The sequence below is a fragment of the Prionailurus bengalensis genome, chromosome C1 (assembly GCF_016509475.1).
Source record: "Prionailurus bengalensis isolate Pbe53 chromosome C1, Fcat_Pben_1.1_paternal_pri, whole genome shotgun sequence".
Classification (NCBI taxonomy): Eukaryota; Metazoa; Chordata; class Mammalia; order Carnivora; family Felidae; genus Prionailurus; species Prionailurus bengalensis.
In genome coordinates, this window is record NC_057345.1 from 103,337,568 (window position 1) to 103,355,036 (window position 17,469).

The window sequence follows — 17,469 nt, forward strand, 5'->3', positions numbered from 1 at the left end:
TTTCTGGCACAATAAGATGTTCTGGGATCAACTTTTACTTTCCCTGCCTCAGCCCTGGAATTATCCATTACTTCAAGGGGCTCTGGTTCCTTTAAGTGGATAATGGCATTTAGATACTAATTTCTGGGCATAAGATAGGTTCACAGCTTCTAGGCCCTTTTACATGAACAGAACTAAAGGGGTGTGTGTGTATGTGTGTTTGATACTGATTCCTCTAATTCTAATTGAACAACACAAGTTCTTTCTTTGGCTTATTTTGTATTTGTATCTGCTTTCTTTTCTGTTTTTTCTTTTTCTTTTTTTTGACATTGAGAAACCTGCTTACCTATAACGTCAATTTATTTATACATTTGCACAATACACAAAAATGGCTTCAGGGTTGCTACACGAATACACCTATCAGCAGAAAGAATCATTAAATAATGTTTAAGGTTTCTTCTTATTTTTTTAATCCTTAGACTATTTCCCACTGAAGGTATATAGTTAGAATAGTGAATTCAAAAAATTATTTGGGTTAACTTTTTTATTTCCTAGGTGCTTATTTTATCTATTTGCTATACAGGTTTGTTTATGTTAATATTCAGTTTTAGGCTTTTTCCTGCCCATGATTACTGAACTAACTTTACACATTAAAAATAAAACATTAGCATGGTTCAAAACTCAAATATATAGAAAAGTATGCTTAGAAGCCCCAACTACTTCCCTAACATTTCTCTCCTGTTTTCACCCCTCCCTTGAAGGCAACTGATTTCATTTCTGGATTATCCTTCCCTAGGTTTCTTTTTGCAAAGTAAGAGAGCAGTCCTGTGTCTCTGTGTGATGTGTATGTGTGTGTTCCTGTTGCCCCCCTTTCCTAATGTAAAACATACTACACTAGGTGTATCCCTTTGTACCTGCCCTGTTTTACTTAACAGTATAGCTTAGAAATTATTCCATATCCGTTCATAAAGATTTTCCTCATCCTTTCTTATGGTTGATTATACTACTTCATTGCATGGACATACTGTGGTTTATTCAGTCTTCTGTAGACTGATTGCAGTATTTTGCCATTACAAATAATGCTGCAAAGAACAACCTATACGTATATTCGTCGTTATTGTTGTTGTTAGATTGTGTATTCAGAGTAAATTCCCCAGAAGCAAAGCAGCAGAGGTCGTGTTGGGTTGTAGTGATCGAAGCTAGTGCTGTGTGTTCATTTCCAGGAGACTTGGATGCAGTGTCCGGGCTGGAGAAAGAACTGAGTACTGCCAAGGAGGAGCTCGAGCTCATGGCTAAAAAAGAAAGAGAAAGTCGGGTGAGTTTTCTCAGTGAGCCTAATTTCTAAATTCCTGGTATTTTCTTTCAAGATAGTATATATTTCAAGATAGTTTATATTCAAGGCTACAGTTGTCCAAGTATAATACCTAGGTCCAAAAGCAAAGTAAGACTTATCTTTTTGGAGAAAACCAGAAATCGCTTTATATGCATATTTTCTCAAAAGATGCTCTTATTTTTATGCATGGAGACCATTAAACTTTTAAGTGCTGAAAAGAGCTTATAGCAGCTCTCTCTGCCTGTTGCTAACTGGAATAATTGTAAAGGACTTGTGAAAGAGTGAAATACTATATAATTCCTGCTTCGAATTGTGACGTTTGATCTGGAAAACTAGTTTTAAAAACCTGGAACTAAAGACTGTGGGGACTGATCAATAATGTTTATTGACTACTTGCTGTATGCAGTGCACTGTATGGGAATGTAAATTAGCACTAATGCTTATGACTCTGTAAACTGAGTGGTATTGACCCTATTTTATAGATGAAGAAGCTGAAACACTGATTTTTTTTTTTTAAACATTGGAGGTGGGAAATAGTCCTGTAACTAAGACACCTGAAGCTAAGATTTAAATTGAGGTCTTTTGTGACTCAAAAGACTTGCTAAGAAGTCATGACTTGGAGCAGATAATTTTCCCATTCTCATGCCCTATTTCTGGTGAGAGTTTTCATGAATTTTCTCAGAAGAGGCCTCTCAGCCTTCCAGAAGAATCCCTTCTCTTTCTGCCTCCCTGTACAGCTGGTTGTATGTCCAGCCATGATGTAGAAGAAGTATTAGAACCACAGTATAGACTTACCAGCTAACACTAATTCAGAGGGTCAGCAGTGTCATGGGCTCCTAACTTCAGTTTACCTGGCTAGTCTATATCAGGTGTAGTCCATCTCTTTGCCAGAGTTAATCTATAACATAAGACGTGTATTCGCATTTGTGGTCAAGTTCTCTTACTGTACTTCTTTGTTTCTTTTCTCATAACTATATTTCTCCTTATAACCAGACTCCTGTTACATGACTCTAGTTTTGAGGATATGAAATTGTGTGGCATTTTAAAAATACCAGTTTTCAAAATCCCCTAGTCCCCCTCCTTTTTTTTCTTTTTTGGGGGGCAGGGGTTCTACTGTAGCCATTATCTGATTATTCGTGTCAGATATTTCAGTTCGGTTTCCACATGCCGTTCCTGTTTTTCCCGTATATACTCAATTCAGTGTAATATTGCTTTTTGGTTCTGTCCTGTGTTGGGGGTCATAAATTTATGACTATGAATGGTTATTTTGAGTGAGTTATCTTTAGCTATATTGCTTACTTTTGTGTCTTTAATCAGTTCCCACTCCCCGGTTCGGTGCCATATATATTCATTATCACATTCCCTCTAATATTAGATAATGTACCAAAAGCCATGTTGATTTTCTCGAATTTTTAAACATTCCCCCTACTGTCTTGAAATAATAGTAGCTGTGGTGGCAGTAATTAACATTCACTGGTTGCCTGCCGTGCACTTTTAAATACATTTTCTCTATTCTCACATAGCCCTGAAAAGTAGGTGTTTTTTTCCGTTTTTACAGTTGAGGAAATTGAAGCTCAGTTTAAATGCCTTGTAGGAAGATTATGCCAAGATTTAAAGCCCATGTCTGCCTCACTGCAGACCTTTATCATGCCGTAGTAATGTAGCTTCCTCATGTTTGAATTTCTCTTATGTGGAGCAAATACCCACCTGTAATGATAGAGGCCTCTGAAGAGGGCCTTCCTTTTTTCATATCCAGGATCTGAACAAACTGAGAAATAAAGTAGTGGCAGATAGTTATTTTACCAACTGCGTTACAGATAAAGGCTTAGGTGGAGAACTTAATGCAAGAACCAAGAAGCCTGCTAGCCAATCCCCAGAATTGGGTAGACTTCTCTATCTACCTAGTCACAGACAACCGTGGGCCTGCCCTTGGAGAAGCAGTGGCAAAAACAGGCTTCCTGCAGACAGGTGCCTCCCCGAAAGAAGAAAGATGGAGCTAAGTCAAGCATACCTCATTTATTCTTCCCCAATATACCGTTAAGACAAGTCCCTTACCTGCCTGGGGCTGAGTAAAGGAGTGGAGAAAGGTCAGGAGTTATATTAACTGAGGTCCTTCGACATGCGAGGAAATGGGAGAAGCATTTCTTCCTAACATGCCGCAGTAGCCCAGAACACCAGATAACTTTGTGTAGTTGCAAATCATCAGGAGCCCACATGGTGAACTGTCAGTGTTGATGGAGGTAGAAGTAACATTTTTATTGCAGGTAACTCACATTTTATATATTAAAGAGGTGCTGCTTCCTTTAGGAAGCTTGGCTGTGCCTTACACTCTCTGTGTGTCATCTGTCTTCCTTGTCACACCTATTTTCTTTTTCTTTAAGACTTTCTTTTTAAGTAATCTCCACACCCAATGTGGGACTTGAACTTGTAACCCCGAGATCTAGAGTCGCGTGCTCTACTGGCTGAGCCAGCCAGGTGCCCCCTACACCTGTGTTCTTCACATATCTCAAAATAGTTCCTTAAAATGTTTACTTACAAATAACTTGCCATTACCACGAAGAACATGTGGATGCATAGACTCTGCAGGAAAGTCATGACAGCCTCATGTGCGGAGTCTGCTTCCTTGAGTTCGCATTCTGGATCTGCCATTTCCTGGAACTTGGAACGGATTCCTTAATTTCTCTCAGCCTCAGTCACCTCATATGTAAATTGGGGAACAGAAGAGAAGTTTATTCTGTAGGGTTGTTGGGAGGATTCACTCACCTGCTAACGGTGACCTATTTTTTTAAGCAACATAATAAACTCATTAGTTAAACAAATTTGATGTTTTATAGTGCTGACTAAAGCGGAGGACGTCATTAAAACTACCATTACAGCTTCCCATAAAACACGCCTTCGTACCACACTCTGTGGTTTATTGATCTGATCCAGTAGAGGACTATTCATCTTCTAGTTTTTACGTGCATTACTGACTGATGGTGATATAATGTGGGAAAACCTTGGCCTTGGTGTTAAAATGTAGATGTGATAGATGCCGTCTCCTCTACCCACTAACTTCAGGATTTCTCCTCTCCGCAGATGGAACTTTCTGCACTACAGTCCGTGGTGGCTGTGCAACAGGAAGAGCTGCAGGTGCAGGCGGCCGATCTGGAATCCCTGACCAGGAACATACAGATAAAAGAAGACCTCATAAAGGTCTTTCAAAGCTTTTTAAAGACCATTGGAAATGACTACAGCTCAGAATCCTGTAGGGCACCTTCAGACATTTGAATACTTTGAGTCCCCCGGCCAAGTGCTTGCTTCCTTGATGCACTGTTAGTCTGAGCCTCTTAAATATCACCATATTCTCTTTGACTTCTTTAGAGTCTCTGAGATTTCATAACGAATGTTTGTTACTTTTGTATGACTTATCAGTATTCCACTTGACAGCGTAGACTATCTCAGGGACCTTTGCTCCTCCGCTTAATAGCATTTTTATTACTAGTTTTTTTGTTTTTTGTTTTTTTACTTTTAGGACCTGCAAATGCAACTGGTTGATCCTGAAGACATACCAGCTATGGAACGCCTGACCCAAGAAGTCTTACTACTTCGGGAAAAAGTTGCTTCAGTAGAATCACAGGGTCAGGAAGCTTCAGGAAATCGAAGACAACAAGTAAGTTATTGAAATATAAACCTTATTTTTATTGTGAAATAGACAACGGAAAAGCTGTCATTCTCCATTACTTATGAAGGGGTGTTGATGGAATTTCGTAGAGAATCTGTGCTCTAAAGTTTCCTGCCTTGGTCAGTAGCAGCAACAGAGGCCCCTAACGTTTGTAGTTCCTTGGTAGCTACCACCCCATATCTGACCTTTCTTCAGTGCCAGACTTTTAAAAAAAGACCTACTTATCTATACTCCCTGTCTGCGTTATCATCTCTCTCACTAACTACTCATTTCACTCCAGTCCTAGCTTTTAACTAGAGCAGTTCACCTACACAGACCTCTGTTGTTGCACACTGTCATGGTTCACCTTCTTTACAGCACTTATTATGGCTCACCGTGACACAGGTCTGTGACTGATGGTGTCTCCTCCACCCACTAGATAGTAGGCTTATCCCTAGAACAGAGCCTGGCAATAGAAGGTGCTCGATAAGTATTTATTGAATGAATGAAATACCAGTAAGTCCTACTGTGTGTCTCCTTCTGACCCTTCCTCTCTTTTCCTTCCACTCTCTTCTCTTAGCCTCTTTCCCATGCTTCTGACTTCTGTCTCCTCTTTCTTCTTTTATCTCCCATGTTTGAAATCTACCCTTTAGAGTTTTGGTTATTCGTTTTTTTTAATGTTTATTATTTATTTTTGAGAGCGCGAGAGAGACAGTGCAAGCAGGGGAGGGGCAGAGAGAGAGGGAGAACAGAACCTGAAGCAGGCTCCAGCCTCTGAGCTGTTAGCACAGAGCCCGATGAGGGGCTTGAACTCACAAAGCACAAGACCATGACCTGAGCCAAAGCAGGACTCTTAACTGACTGAGCCACCCAGGCGCCCCTGCGTGATTTGATTTGAAAACTGTAAAATAAAACAGAAAGCTTAAGTAGTTAGATAGTGAGTTTTATTGGTCATAGTACATGCCTAGTACATTGTTTTGGTTGCTTTCTCGGGATCCAATGTGGCTTTGTGTCTCCTGTCTCCATTTGCGTATTGCTTCTTTTCCTCAGTTGCTGCTGATGCTTGAAGGGCTGGTAGATGAACGGAGTCGGCTCAATGAGGCTTTGCAAGCAGAGAGACAGCTCTATAGCAGTCTGGTGAAGTTCCATGCCCATCCAGAGAGGTAAGAGAGTGACGGCAATATATATCCTTCTATTCATCTTTAGGCACAGATGCTTATGATCTCGAAGCAGGAAGAAAAGAGAGCAAAGACACTGGCACTACTGAACTTGTCATTTGTTGTATGGATGGCTCTGAGCCTAGTGTTTAAGTCTCAAGTCAGAAATAGTCCCTATTTCATATAGCTACACAGTGATCAAATGAGAAGACTTGTCAGATGTCTCAAATGATGCCTTGCATATAATAAACATTCAATGTATTTTCCTTTCCTTCCTCTGTTCCATGTCCTGGTAAGGGCTGTTCTATTCCAAGAGTAAGAGTATAAAGGGTATTGATACTCACTGAGTATCATGAAAGAAAATATATTTACCGTGATGGCCGATATCAACCCAGGATCACTGCTAGCCATCACGATGAATATGTTTGCTTGTACCTCTTGATTTTTGGTCATGTATATTATAGCATTCTGGTTCATTTTCTATTATTCCCTTAATTTTTTTTCTCATTTGCCTTTGGTCCTCACCCCTTTTCTCTTTCCTAATTTTTATTCTTTTAGTATTCAGTTTCTTCTAGTTTGGTATTCAGTTTAAGCATTTTTTTCTTTCTCCTTGAAGAAAATGAAAGCAGAAGAGAGGTATGATAGGACAACTTGATTGTATTAATTTCAAAAAAAATTTTTTTAACGTTTATTTTTGAGAGAGCAAGTGAGCATGAGCAGGGGAGGGGCAGAGAGAGAGGGAGACACAGAATCTGAAGTAGGCTCCTGGCTCTGAGTGGTCAGCAGAAAGCCCGACGGGGGGCTCAAACTCATGAACCACGAGATCATGACCTGAGCCTCAGTTGGACACTTAACCGACTGAACCACCCTGGCACCCCTTGACTGTATTACTTTTTAAAGAATCTCTGGATCTTTAGTCTTTGAACTGGATTCCTTTTTAATGCTCTGTCAAGTTTGGTTAACAAATGAGAGAATACCTGTCTTTATTTTATTTTATTTTTTTAATGTTTATTTATTTTTGAGAGAGAGAGAGAGAGAGAGAGAGAGAGAGAGAGAGAGAGACAGACACCGAGCACGAGCAGAGGAGGGGCAGAGAGGGAGACACTGAAACCAAAGCAGGCTCCAGGCTCTGAGCTGTCAGCACAGAACCCAGCACGGTGCTCAAACTCACGAGTTGTGAGATCATGACCTGAGCTGATCGAGCCACCCAGGTGCCCCAAGAGAACACCTATCTTTAATAGCAGTCCTGTTTGGCTCAGTATTGTTTCAGTTTGCATGTAGTTTTTCCTGGTTTTGTTTTTTCAGAAACGAATACTCTTAGTCAAAAAGTGAAATTTCTTGGGGTGCCTGGGTCCTAGCTCAGTCGGTCAAGTGTCTGACTTCAGCTCAGGTCATGATCTTGTGGTTCATGAGTTCGAGCCCCGCGTTGGGCTCTGTGCTGACAGCTCAGAGCCTGGAGCCTGATTTGGATTCTGTGTCTCCCTCTGTCTGTCCCTCCTCTGCTTGTACTCTGTCTCTCTCAAAGATAAATAAACATTAAAAAAAATTTTTTTTTAAAAAAGCAAAATTTCTCTTATGTTGGCTATAGAGGTGTGAGATAAGTCTTAGGAGCTATAGTTTTATGTGACATTGGCCCAGAATCTAGCATAAAGGAGCAGGCCTTGCTAATCTGTCAGCAATGAACAGTAACAGTACCAAAAACAAAGACTGTGTTCGTTGATTGTGTCCTGGAGAGCATCCTTTAGAAAGTCTCATGACTCTTTGGAAGTATATGTAGACTCATTACAGTCGACAGCTAATCCATTTTCCTTCCATGTGGCGTGTTTACTCAGCTCTGAGAGAGACCGAACTCTGCAGGTGGAACTAGAAGGGGTCCAGGTGATACGTGGTCGGCTAGAAGAAGTTCTTGGAAGAAGCCTGGAGCGCTTAAGCAGGCTGGAGACCCTGGCCGCCATTGGAGGTGGGGAACTGGAAAGTGTGCGAGTTCGTCACAAGCATGCCTTCTGAGCACTGGCGGGTCAGACTGCAGCCCAGGATGGAAAACCTTGTTTGCACTAACCCGAGAGCCTTGTCTGGCTTTGGCAGAATTAAATGGTGACTTGGTAATGGTAGAACTGCTGCAAGTAGCATCAGCTACAGAGTGAAACTCACTTTGGTCTCCCTGCGCGGCGCTGTGCAGCTCTCTCTCTGAGTTGAATGGTGGAGGTTACAAAATGAATGTGCACCTTTTAAATCATTCCATTTCAGTTTTCCCACCCGTATTCACTCTTTTCCCCGGCCCCCCCTCATTCCCTCTTCTCTTTCCATGGGCCAATAAAGTTTATTCCTCCCCCGCCCTCACCGCCCATTTCATATGTACCATATCCTGTCATAAATGCATGCATGTGTATTATTTTTGCCATTCAGTCAACTCCTGCTCTTTGAGAGAGAGGATTTTTTTAATCAAATAAAAGTTTCAAGATGAAAGAGAAAAGAGAGAGATTAAACGTCCATAAGAATGACTTTGCAAAAGTGGTATAACCCTTCTCAGAAGGTAATCAAAGCCAAGTCTTGCCATAGCCCACTGCAAGTAGTAGAAGGGTCAAGGGTCAAGCTGAAGAGCAGAGGCAAAGACCATTCAAGTGTTTACGGTAAACCTTTTTCTCTGATACTGTTTCAGAGTTGATATTGAATCAAATGGATAATGAAATTAGATTAGATGTGGATGAAATTCCATCACTATTTTTTCTTTAAACCAAGAGTATACTATTTAGTCAGAACATTAATAAGAACGCTTCCCATGTCTTTCAGAGTCACAATTCTTTATGTAAAAAAGATAGTTTCAAATGTAATGTCCCCCTCTAAATTCAGCATCTCACTAAATAGCCTATTGCAGCCATTTGGTAGTGGCATTAGATGGAGTCCTGTGCTTTTCATGTTTTAGTGCTTATACATTACTCCATATTAAAATAATAAGCTTTGGAGTGTTTGAATAGTTGAGAAAAAAAATATCACAGATCAGGTTTTGGTCATTGTCTCAGTGCTTTCTTATGGTAGCAGGAGATGCATAAGGAAAGGGGCACTGTAGATTGTATTTCTACTATCTTAAATATCAAGAGTGTAAAAAGTAACCAGGATTTTTTGGAGCTTTGTGGGTTCAACACCCTGAGGTTTCGTATTTCTGCTGGTTGGAGGTTTCCTAGATTAGAAGCTGAGATTTTAGTTTTTAAACACAGAATTTGGTGAACAGGCACTGGAGGCTTTCCAGCATCATAAATGTGACTGCATACTCTTTCTCACCTAGGGGGCACCCGATGGTTTTTCTGTTTTCCCTCCATTTTTTACATGACACTTGTATTTCTTTCACATTCGTGGGTTGACACGAGTTGCGTTACATTCTAAATTCTGTCCAAATCTCTGTAACCTTAGCCATGTCTGTAACAACAGTCAAACCAAAATGGACAGGGAAGAAAATGTTCTCCAGGAGAAGCACCCTGAGATGTTCTGATTAAGTATTTTGCAAAAGATTGATGGCCTTAAGCCTTTCTCTTCATGGAAATGCTTTTAAGTTTTAATGGCCTTTGGGGTGAGGGGTCATTTAAGGAAGGAGATAGGAAGTGTCAGAAGAACCATCCACTTTCTTAGTCTTCTAATCTTTAGGGACCATCTCCTGCACATAGCTTTTTGTAATGTTCTAGAAGTAAAGAGGGGGTATTTGAACTTACAGAAACTTAAACCCACCAAAGACTAGTCTGTCATATGATTATAACGCATTTAGGAAGTGTTTTGGGTTTGTTTTTTTTTTTTTCCTTAATTTTGCTAACAGACCAAGGAAGCTTTCAAGTGTCCTGTTTAGATTCAAACATGGGTGGTTTTTTGGGTTCTAATGACTCAGTGATTACAGTAATTTCTGATAATTTCTACCCCTGCTTCTATCCCCCTCCAAGAGTAGAAATTTCGCTTGGTATCCTGAACTGTTACTAAGTGTTAGAAATATTAAAGTAGCTGGATGAATAATGAGAAACCCAACTTCCTATTGAAAAATTATCATAATAGATAAGCAGGGGAGGAAAGTAAGTGAATTCTGGTCCTGATTTGGGTCCCAAAGAGACAGACTAGTGCTATAGTTACTTTAATATTGATCCTTGGGGAACGTTTTAGAAAAGTAAGTGATTTTGTGAGAAAGGGTAAATTAAGAGGTTGATTTTGCTACCATAGATGTGGCTAAAATCTGCTACTAATGTCCTGGAATGAGGCTTGCAAACAGTGCTACCTGGAGAGGGCTTGCTAGTCTAACAGTTTGTGGGATAATTTGGCATCTTATTAGAGAACTCGACTCTGATGAATTTTATTCTATAACCCATAGACAGATGATGCTGTGATAGGCCACATCATTCACATAATTCTATTAAGCATGATATAAAATGATTCTATTCTCTCTTCAGGAGTACAGACCCTTTATCTTACTGGATTATTTTACCTTTGTCAGGCATTTTCAACATTACAATAATTTAATTTTTTTTTTTTTTTTTTGAGCGTGCATGAGCAGGGGAGAGAGGGAGGGGTGGGGGGAGAATCTTAAGCAGGCTGCATGCTCAGCATGGAGCCCAGCGCTGGGCTCAATCTCACGGATCTCATCAGATCATGACCTGAGCCGAAATCAAGAGTCAGAGGCTGAGCCCCACAAGAACCTTGTGCTTGAATTTAAAAAAAAAAAAAAAAAGAAAAAATCTTGAGAGAAAATGAATGAATTACATCCAGGCCATGATTAATTGGAAGCATACAACTTAAATTGAGTAAAATCCATATGGATAGATTTGTTTTTTCTTACATTTTGTTTTTGAATAATAGCAAATATGCAAAGTAATGATGGTAAGAGGTCAGGGTAGATGAAGTCTATAATTTTACAGCTGTAGAGTTGTAAAGGACCTCCAGGATTTATTTAATGAGTGAAATGGGAGTCCTTTTGATAGATACTTCCCTTAAATTCTTTTCTGTTGCAGGTTTATATTGTTGTAGTCTGATGATTATTAGCGCCTTGTATAAGTCAGTGTTTTTCTGGTGTTTCCTTCTTAGCTGTTTAGCCACGTTATTTTTCTGAAAAGGCACGACTGGGCTATTTTAATACTGTCAGCCTTTGCCTTGATAGATGCACGCTTCTCCTTAATCTTACCTACCCCTCTCCCACACGCCCTTCTCTTCGCTCACTGTGGACAGCACAGTATTTTTGGTACTTCTACTTCCTTATTCATATTTTTAAAAGATTTGTCCATGTCCTTATGAACAGTAAGAGATCTATAAAGATCCAGAAAATCATGACCTGTACAGGATATTAGATTCTCACCACAAAAGCTTTCCTAGAAGGTTCTTGAGTATATCCTGCTTGTACAGTTTATACCTAAGTGACCTCTGGGCTAGGTGTACATAAAAGACCTTTCACTTTTATGCTAATTTATGCTGTTTTGGTATCTGGTCCTGGGGAGTTTGGCTTTAGATTTGAAACAGTTTAAGAAAATTGGGTGCTCTGTCTTCCAGTTGAATCTGGGGTCCTCTGACTAGGGAAAGGAGAACCAGCTCAGACTACACCAAAAATTGCTCCTTCCACTGAGGAATAGAAGTTGACCTACCTACAGTCACTTCCCTTTAGACTATAAACCGTAGAGGGAAAAAAACTTCAATAGTTCTGCTTTCCTTGAGCTAGTATTAGAAAACTCTAGTTCCTGTTTGGTAGGATAAAGTTACTGTTTTTTCTGCTTTCATGATCTTTTTATATGAAAAATTCCTAGAATCTTCACACTGGATGTCCCTGAAAAACTCAAGTTGCCTCTTCAACTAGGGCCTCAGCAGTAATTCTCCAGGTCTGCCGCCAGTGACCTGCATGGAAATGTGACAAACTGCCTAGGAAGCTAGGATGAAATATTAGAGACCCATGCCCTTAAAGTCCATCATCCATCTTGGCTCGTAGAAATGGTACCAGAGGCGGAATAAGTGCAATTAGCTTTCTTTTTCAGATACTAACATCCTGTGAAATACAAACATCTCGAGTATTTTCTCTCTTTTCTCTTCAAGTTAAAACTTAGCTTTTCTTCTCCCTTTAGTAGTAAAGAACCATTCTGACTATAGAAAGAGGAGCGAGGAATACGGAGCTTGTGTGGGGTAACCTGGTAATAAGAAATCAGAGGAATGAGTCCATGGGAAAATACATCAGGGTGATTTCTGTAGGATAATAGTTTCTGAGTCTTAAAACATTTTGGAATATGGATTTAAGATACCCTCTCACTAGACATTTAGAGTAATAACTTTGTTAAGTAATTTTATTATAATTAGAAGACATGTTGCTTTGAAGTAGTCTGAGTGTTGACAAAAGGTAAGTCCTCAACTTCTTCCTATATAAGCGCATGAACCAGGACGAGTTTCCCAAATAAAAATTTTGCTTGTAATTTGCTTCCAGTGGAAGTTGGGTAGTGGTAGGGAATCACAACACGTAGAGTGGACAATGGGAATTTTACCAGGTTTCAAAAAAGAATGATTAAACTTATAAAGTGATGTACTAATTCTTTTGGCATTACTTTCCCTTCAACATGTTGTTTAAAGTCAGATTCCAGAAATAAAAATTTTTATTTATCGTACTGTTTTCCTTTTGCTAAAGCTAGAAGGATAAAATATAGAAAGTTCAGTAAGAAAATGTTTGCTAGGAAATAATATGAAGAATAGGGGTGTTAAGTAGATGAACTAAATTGGCTTCCTTGTTCCCTTTAAAAACTCAGAATTGTCTAGCACATGCATGTAGCTAGCTTTGCCTTTAGTGTAACATTAATATGTAGTGCTTACCTTTTGCAGTTAACAAAATCATTGCTCTAAAATACCAACCTCTCAATCTGTAAACTTTAAGAGCCGTGTGTGTGTACAAATATGTTTTATAAATCATGAATTTCTATCTGTTTCCATGAAGTATTCAGTTTGATAATAAAAACAGCTTTACTTTGATCACACCAAAATTTTGATCCTAGGGCTGTTGAGAAAAACTGAAGTGATCTCATAACAGTTTAAATGAAGAAGGAGGTGGCATGTTAAACAATCCAATAACTTGGCAGTAGATTATTCACAGGACTATTTTTTCACCAAAACAAGCTGTACATTTTCCTCTGGAAGTTCATTTATTCATGGCACTGTGCTGTGTTCAACTGTGTTAACATTTGTGCTGAAATGGAGAGTGTACATTTTAAATACGTAAGTGTTAGAATTTAGCTACTTTAGTTGAGACACAGAAAATTGTTACCGATCCAATAAAAGTATCAAAGGCCAAACAGTCACTATTTGGTTTCATTCTTGAGAAGATTTATGAGAAGAAGTAGAGAAAGCTCATGTCTTTTTTTGTTTGTTTCCTTATAGGACAATCAGTCCCTTGATCATTATTATACTAAAATTCCAAGCCAAAGTTAAGGCTCTGGGATCAGTGAATGCTTTTGTATTTATTTAAAGGAAGGAAGAGGAAGAAACCTGGATTATTCTCTCTCAAGGAAGTGAGACTAAAGAAACAGCATTACGCTTCCCCAGAAATGTGAAGTGAACTACTTTACCTTAAAAACTCTTTCTTGTCTCCTTGCTGAAGGAGAGCAGTAGCAAGCAGGATGGAGATTTGAGGAACCAGTTGTCATGATGGGTGGTGCTATTCCCACAAATGTTCCGGGAAAGGCCCGCTTCTTGTGTTCTTTGAGGGGGCAAAAAAGAGGCCATGAGCAGGCGGAATTCCTTAATGTTACAGAATTTTAAGTCACTGGAAAATGCTTTCTGAATAAATTACAAGCTGGAAAGCTGCTTGAGAGATGTTGCAGATTAATGACAAAGTTATGTCTTAAAGGAACTTGACCGCAGATGGCAGTTTTCTTTTCTAGCTACTTCTGTTCCAAGATCAGATCCGGAATCTGTCTAGTCCAAGCATTTTCTCAGCAGAAGCTTATGGAGGACTATGTGAAATCTTACAATTTTTTTTATGGTTCAGAATGGAATGGATGCAGGTGAAATGGCAGTTTGACAGGAGACCTTTTTTGTCACACAGCATCATAATATTTAAGTCAGGGATATTTTAGCTGGTTCATGATGTGAACATGCGAGAGTTCTCGCGGTGAGCACAGGGCAGAGTGCCTAAGAGTGCAAGGGTGATGGCCCAGAGGATCTGGTCCGAGGGCCTGGCACTGAGGGCAACACCACCCCAGGGCTTAGCACCACACGCCTGCTTCTTCTGTACGGTTCTTGCTCTTTCCGTCCCCTTCCAAAATCAGATGTGACTCCTGCTATGTTCTGAGTAACTATATGGGAAATATTACTCCTTTTCTGTTGGTTGAATATAAATGGCTAAAAGGGGAAACAATAATGACTGTAGAGTAGAATTTGGGGACAACCCAGTTTAGGCTCCTTTACTGAAGAATGAAAATAACACTATATGACCTTTCCCCTAAGGCTTATTCATACATGATGGCATTGTAAGGCAGTTATAATGTAATAACGATGAGTTCTATTTATAAAATACCTGTTCAAAAGAACGCATCCTACCTTGCTGCAAGTTCTGTTCTTGCGACTCTCCTGTGATGCAGAGAGACCAAAAAGTATTATTTCAAACCTCCTGTTACGGGAAGCAGAAGTAAGGAAGTGCAGAATAGACTCCATCAAGATCTTCCAGTTAATAACATTAGGTATAAAATTTCTCTCTGCTGATTACATTTATGTTCTGGGGCCACCTTTTTTCAGCCCATGGATCCATGTCAGTTTACCAACAATGACACTAATATTGATTCAAGGCCATATTTATTGGGTACACACTGTATGCCAAGCACTGTTCTAAGCACTTCAAAAGCAGCAAATCCTTTGAAGTTCACTACAACTGTAGGGAGTGGATATCACCATTAACCCTAAGGAAGAGGTGAAACAGTTACAGAAAGTTGTGACTTGCCTAAAGTCACATAACTAAGGACAGAAGCAGAAATCTAATCTAGATAATCAGGCTCCAGAGTCCATATTCTTATTAATTATGCCATCCTCAACTTACAAAGTTCCACAAAAATTTCAATTGTTGTTTCAATGATTAAAAGAATACGTATGCATAACAATTAAATTTTCACTTAAGGATTTAAAGTATTTTAGAGGCTTTTATTTCTGTGTACTGTATCAAGCCAGATAGCTGGGAGAAAATACTTTTCTAAACCTAACGGGGAGTTTTAGGTACCACGTCCATTATATATGTGAAATATAGAGAGAAATTTGCAATTTCTCAAATTTCAGAGCCACCATCAAAGCCTCCAATAAAAAAGTGTTTAATAAAATTTCTAGTCTAACATATAAAACTTAACCTGGAGATAAAACCTGGAGAAGAAAATTAAATTTGAAGTGACAGACTCTTAGTTTTCAGGGTATGTAAAATAATTAGCAGTATGCTCGTGAATATAAGGTATAGTGCCTTTAAGTTAGAAATTTAGAGCATTCCAAGTTAGTTTGGAAGATAGTATTTTGTTGCATTGTAAAAGCTTAGGAAAGTGTGTTCCCTCACAAAAGAGAAGTTCTTTTATCATCATTGATCGAAAAACAAAAAACAGAAAGAAAGGTGTTTAGGGTAAACTTACAGGGCTCTATGTAGGATAACTTATTCCAATATTTTCTATAAATTTTTTTCACCTTTATTCCAGTCCCCCCACCCAAAGCTTTCAGCATTCTAACTCAAATTGGTAAAAGACTGAGCAACCACTGAAGTTCCCCCAACGGAGCTAGAGCAGGCTGAGCTAGCTAAGAATAAGAAAAGGAAAACACCTATGTAATGGAATGTTGGGATGAAATGGGCATTCTTACTTTGTCTCCATCTAACTCCTGATGAAGTCAAAACTGTGGTATTCTGTCCCTGAATGAATTAAAGAGAAGATTACCTAAAAATGCAGATGTGGCATCAGAAAGGCTGACAAAGGTAAGTGGAGGGAAGAAAGTGTGAGATAAAAGCCTTTAAGACCAGGGACAGTCACTTTTTCTAGTCCTCCCTTACCTTACTCCTGGAACCTAGCACAGGAATCCCCTGGGGATGTGAGGCAGCATTGCCATCCAAGCCACCAAGAACAATATGGAAAGGAGGACCTGAACTCCTACAGCTGAGCTTTCTTCAACCACGGGCTCATTCTCTGGCCCAAAGCTCAATGTGAAAACAATGTGAAAACTGTATTTTCTTAATCTGTCGTTGAGTGGGACATTCCTTCTCTTTGCAGGGAAAAAAAATAAAAGATTCTGATCTCTACTGTGGTACAGGGAATATTTTCCAAAATAAGCATGATAGGATTGGGATGTCCTCAAGTGAATCAGCATCCAGGATTCAGTGAGTCGCCAAAGCGTAGGGGGTGTGTTCTTCCACAACCAGTATTGTGGATGACACGGTTCTGGGGCTGGTTTGAAAGATGGGGTATTGGAAATGCCTATTGTACACTGTCTGGCAGGGAATCTCCAAAAGTGCTGAGTGGTGGATATACCTCTTTGTAGGTCAGACTTTATGGTACAGGGTACAGGAACTCCATCCAAAGTTAACGCAACATTCATGGAACGAGTCATAAGATTAACTTGTTAGGGCAGCATGCTTACTACCTTTTAATACTTTAACAAGATTGGCCTGGGTCATTGCAAGCACTCTGGCCTGAACTTGCAGATGACAAGAGATGGAATGTAGGTGTGAACTGCTCCTGTTCACCTTATCTGTAGCAAGGGTAGTGAATGGTCACTGTTCGTGCAGAGCCTTTCATCCATGGAGGTCTGAGCTCAGAAGCAGGTTCTTTGGTCTTGGAAGAAGAAACAAAGATCTAATCTGTCACCAGAAGGAATAGTGAGTTGCCTCTGTCTGAAAGTCCAAAGACATGACTTCTTGGCATAGCTCTTGTCAGGACTAGCTGTATAACCATGGACCCACCGTCTAATCTCTTTCAGGCCCAGGTTACTCAGTGGCCAGAAGAGGAGTTTTAATAGGTTGGTTGCAGAGGTGAGAACTAGATCTCAAGCTTCTCTAACTTGGGTAGGTTCTGTAAGACCTGTTCTACAGACCCAGGAAGTATCAGGGCAGATTTTCCTTGGTGTTAAAATGAATTAACCATCATAAATCCTCCATTTTTAGAAGAAATGAGTAATGTGGGCCACAGGTCTTAATCTAAAATTGGATGGACAGTCTCTTATTAGACAGATGTGGAGAGGAGGAAAGGCCCTAGCTCTGTTCTGTCCAATATGGCAGCCACTAGCCATGTATGGCTAGTTGAATTTTATTTTAAATTAAAAATTTAGTTCCTCAATCATGCTAGCCACATTGCAAGTGCTCAGTAGCCACATATGTCTGCTGTATTGGGCAGCACATCCATAGAACT

At 39.6% G+C, this 17,469-nt stretch overlaps 1 protein-coding gene across 26 annotated transcripts in view; it reads left to right on the plus strand.

Moving 5' to 3' along the window:
• Positions 1-17,469, plus strand: part of LOC122481033 (myomegalin-like) — a 225,493-nt gene that overhangs the window by 165,702 nt on the left and 42,322 nt on the right. For 25 of the 26 annotated variants that reach the window (XM_043575981.1, XM_043575985.1, XM_043575984.1 and 22 more), the window contains 5 exons: positions 1,203-1,294; positions 4,391-4,507; positions 4,827-4,964; positions 6,006-6,118; positions 7,945-8,072. In XM_043575981.1, the coding sequence (XP_043431916.1) occupies positions 1,203-1,294; positions 4,391-4,507; positions 4,827-4,964; positions 6,006-6,118; positions 7,945-8,072 (588 nt within the window). Of the gene's footprint in view, positions 1-1,202; positions 1,295-4,390; positions 4,508-4,826; positions 4,965-6,005; positions 6,119-7,944; positions 13,405-17,469 lie in introns of those variants that run through there. The other variant, XM_043576007.1, reaches the window with a different exon arrangement.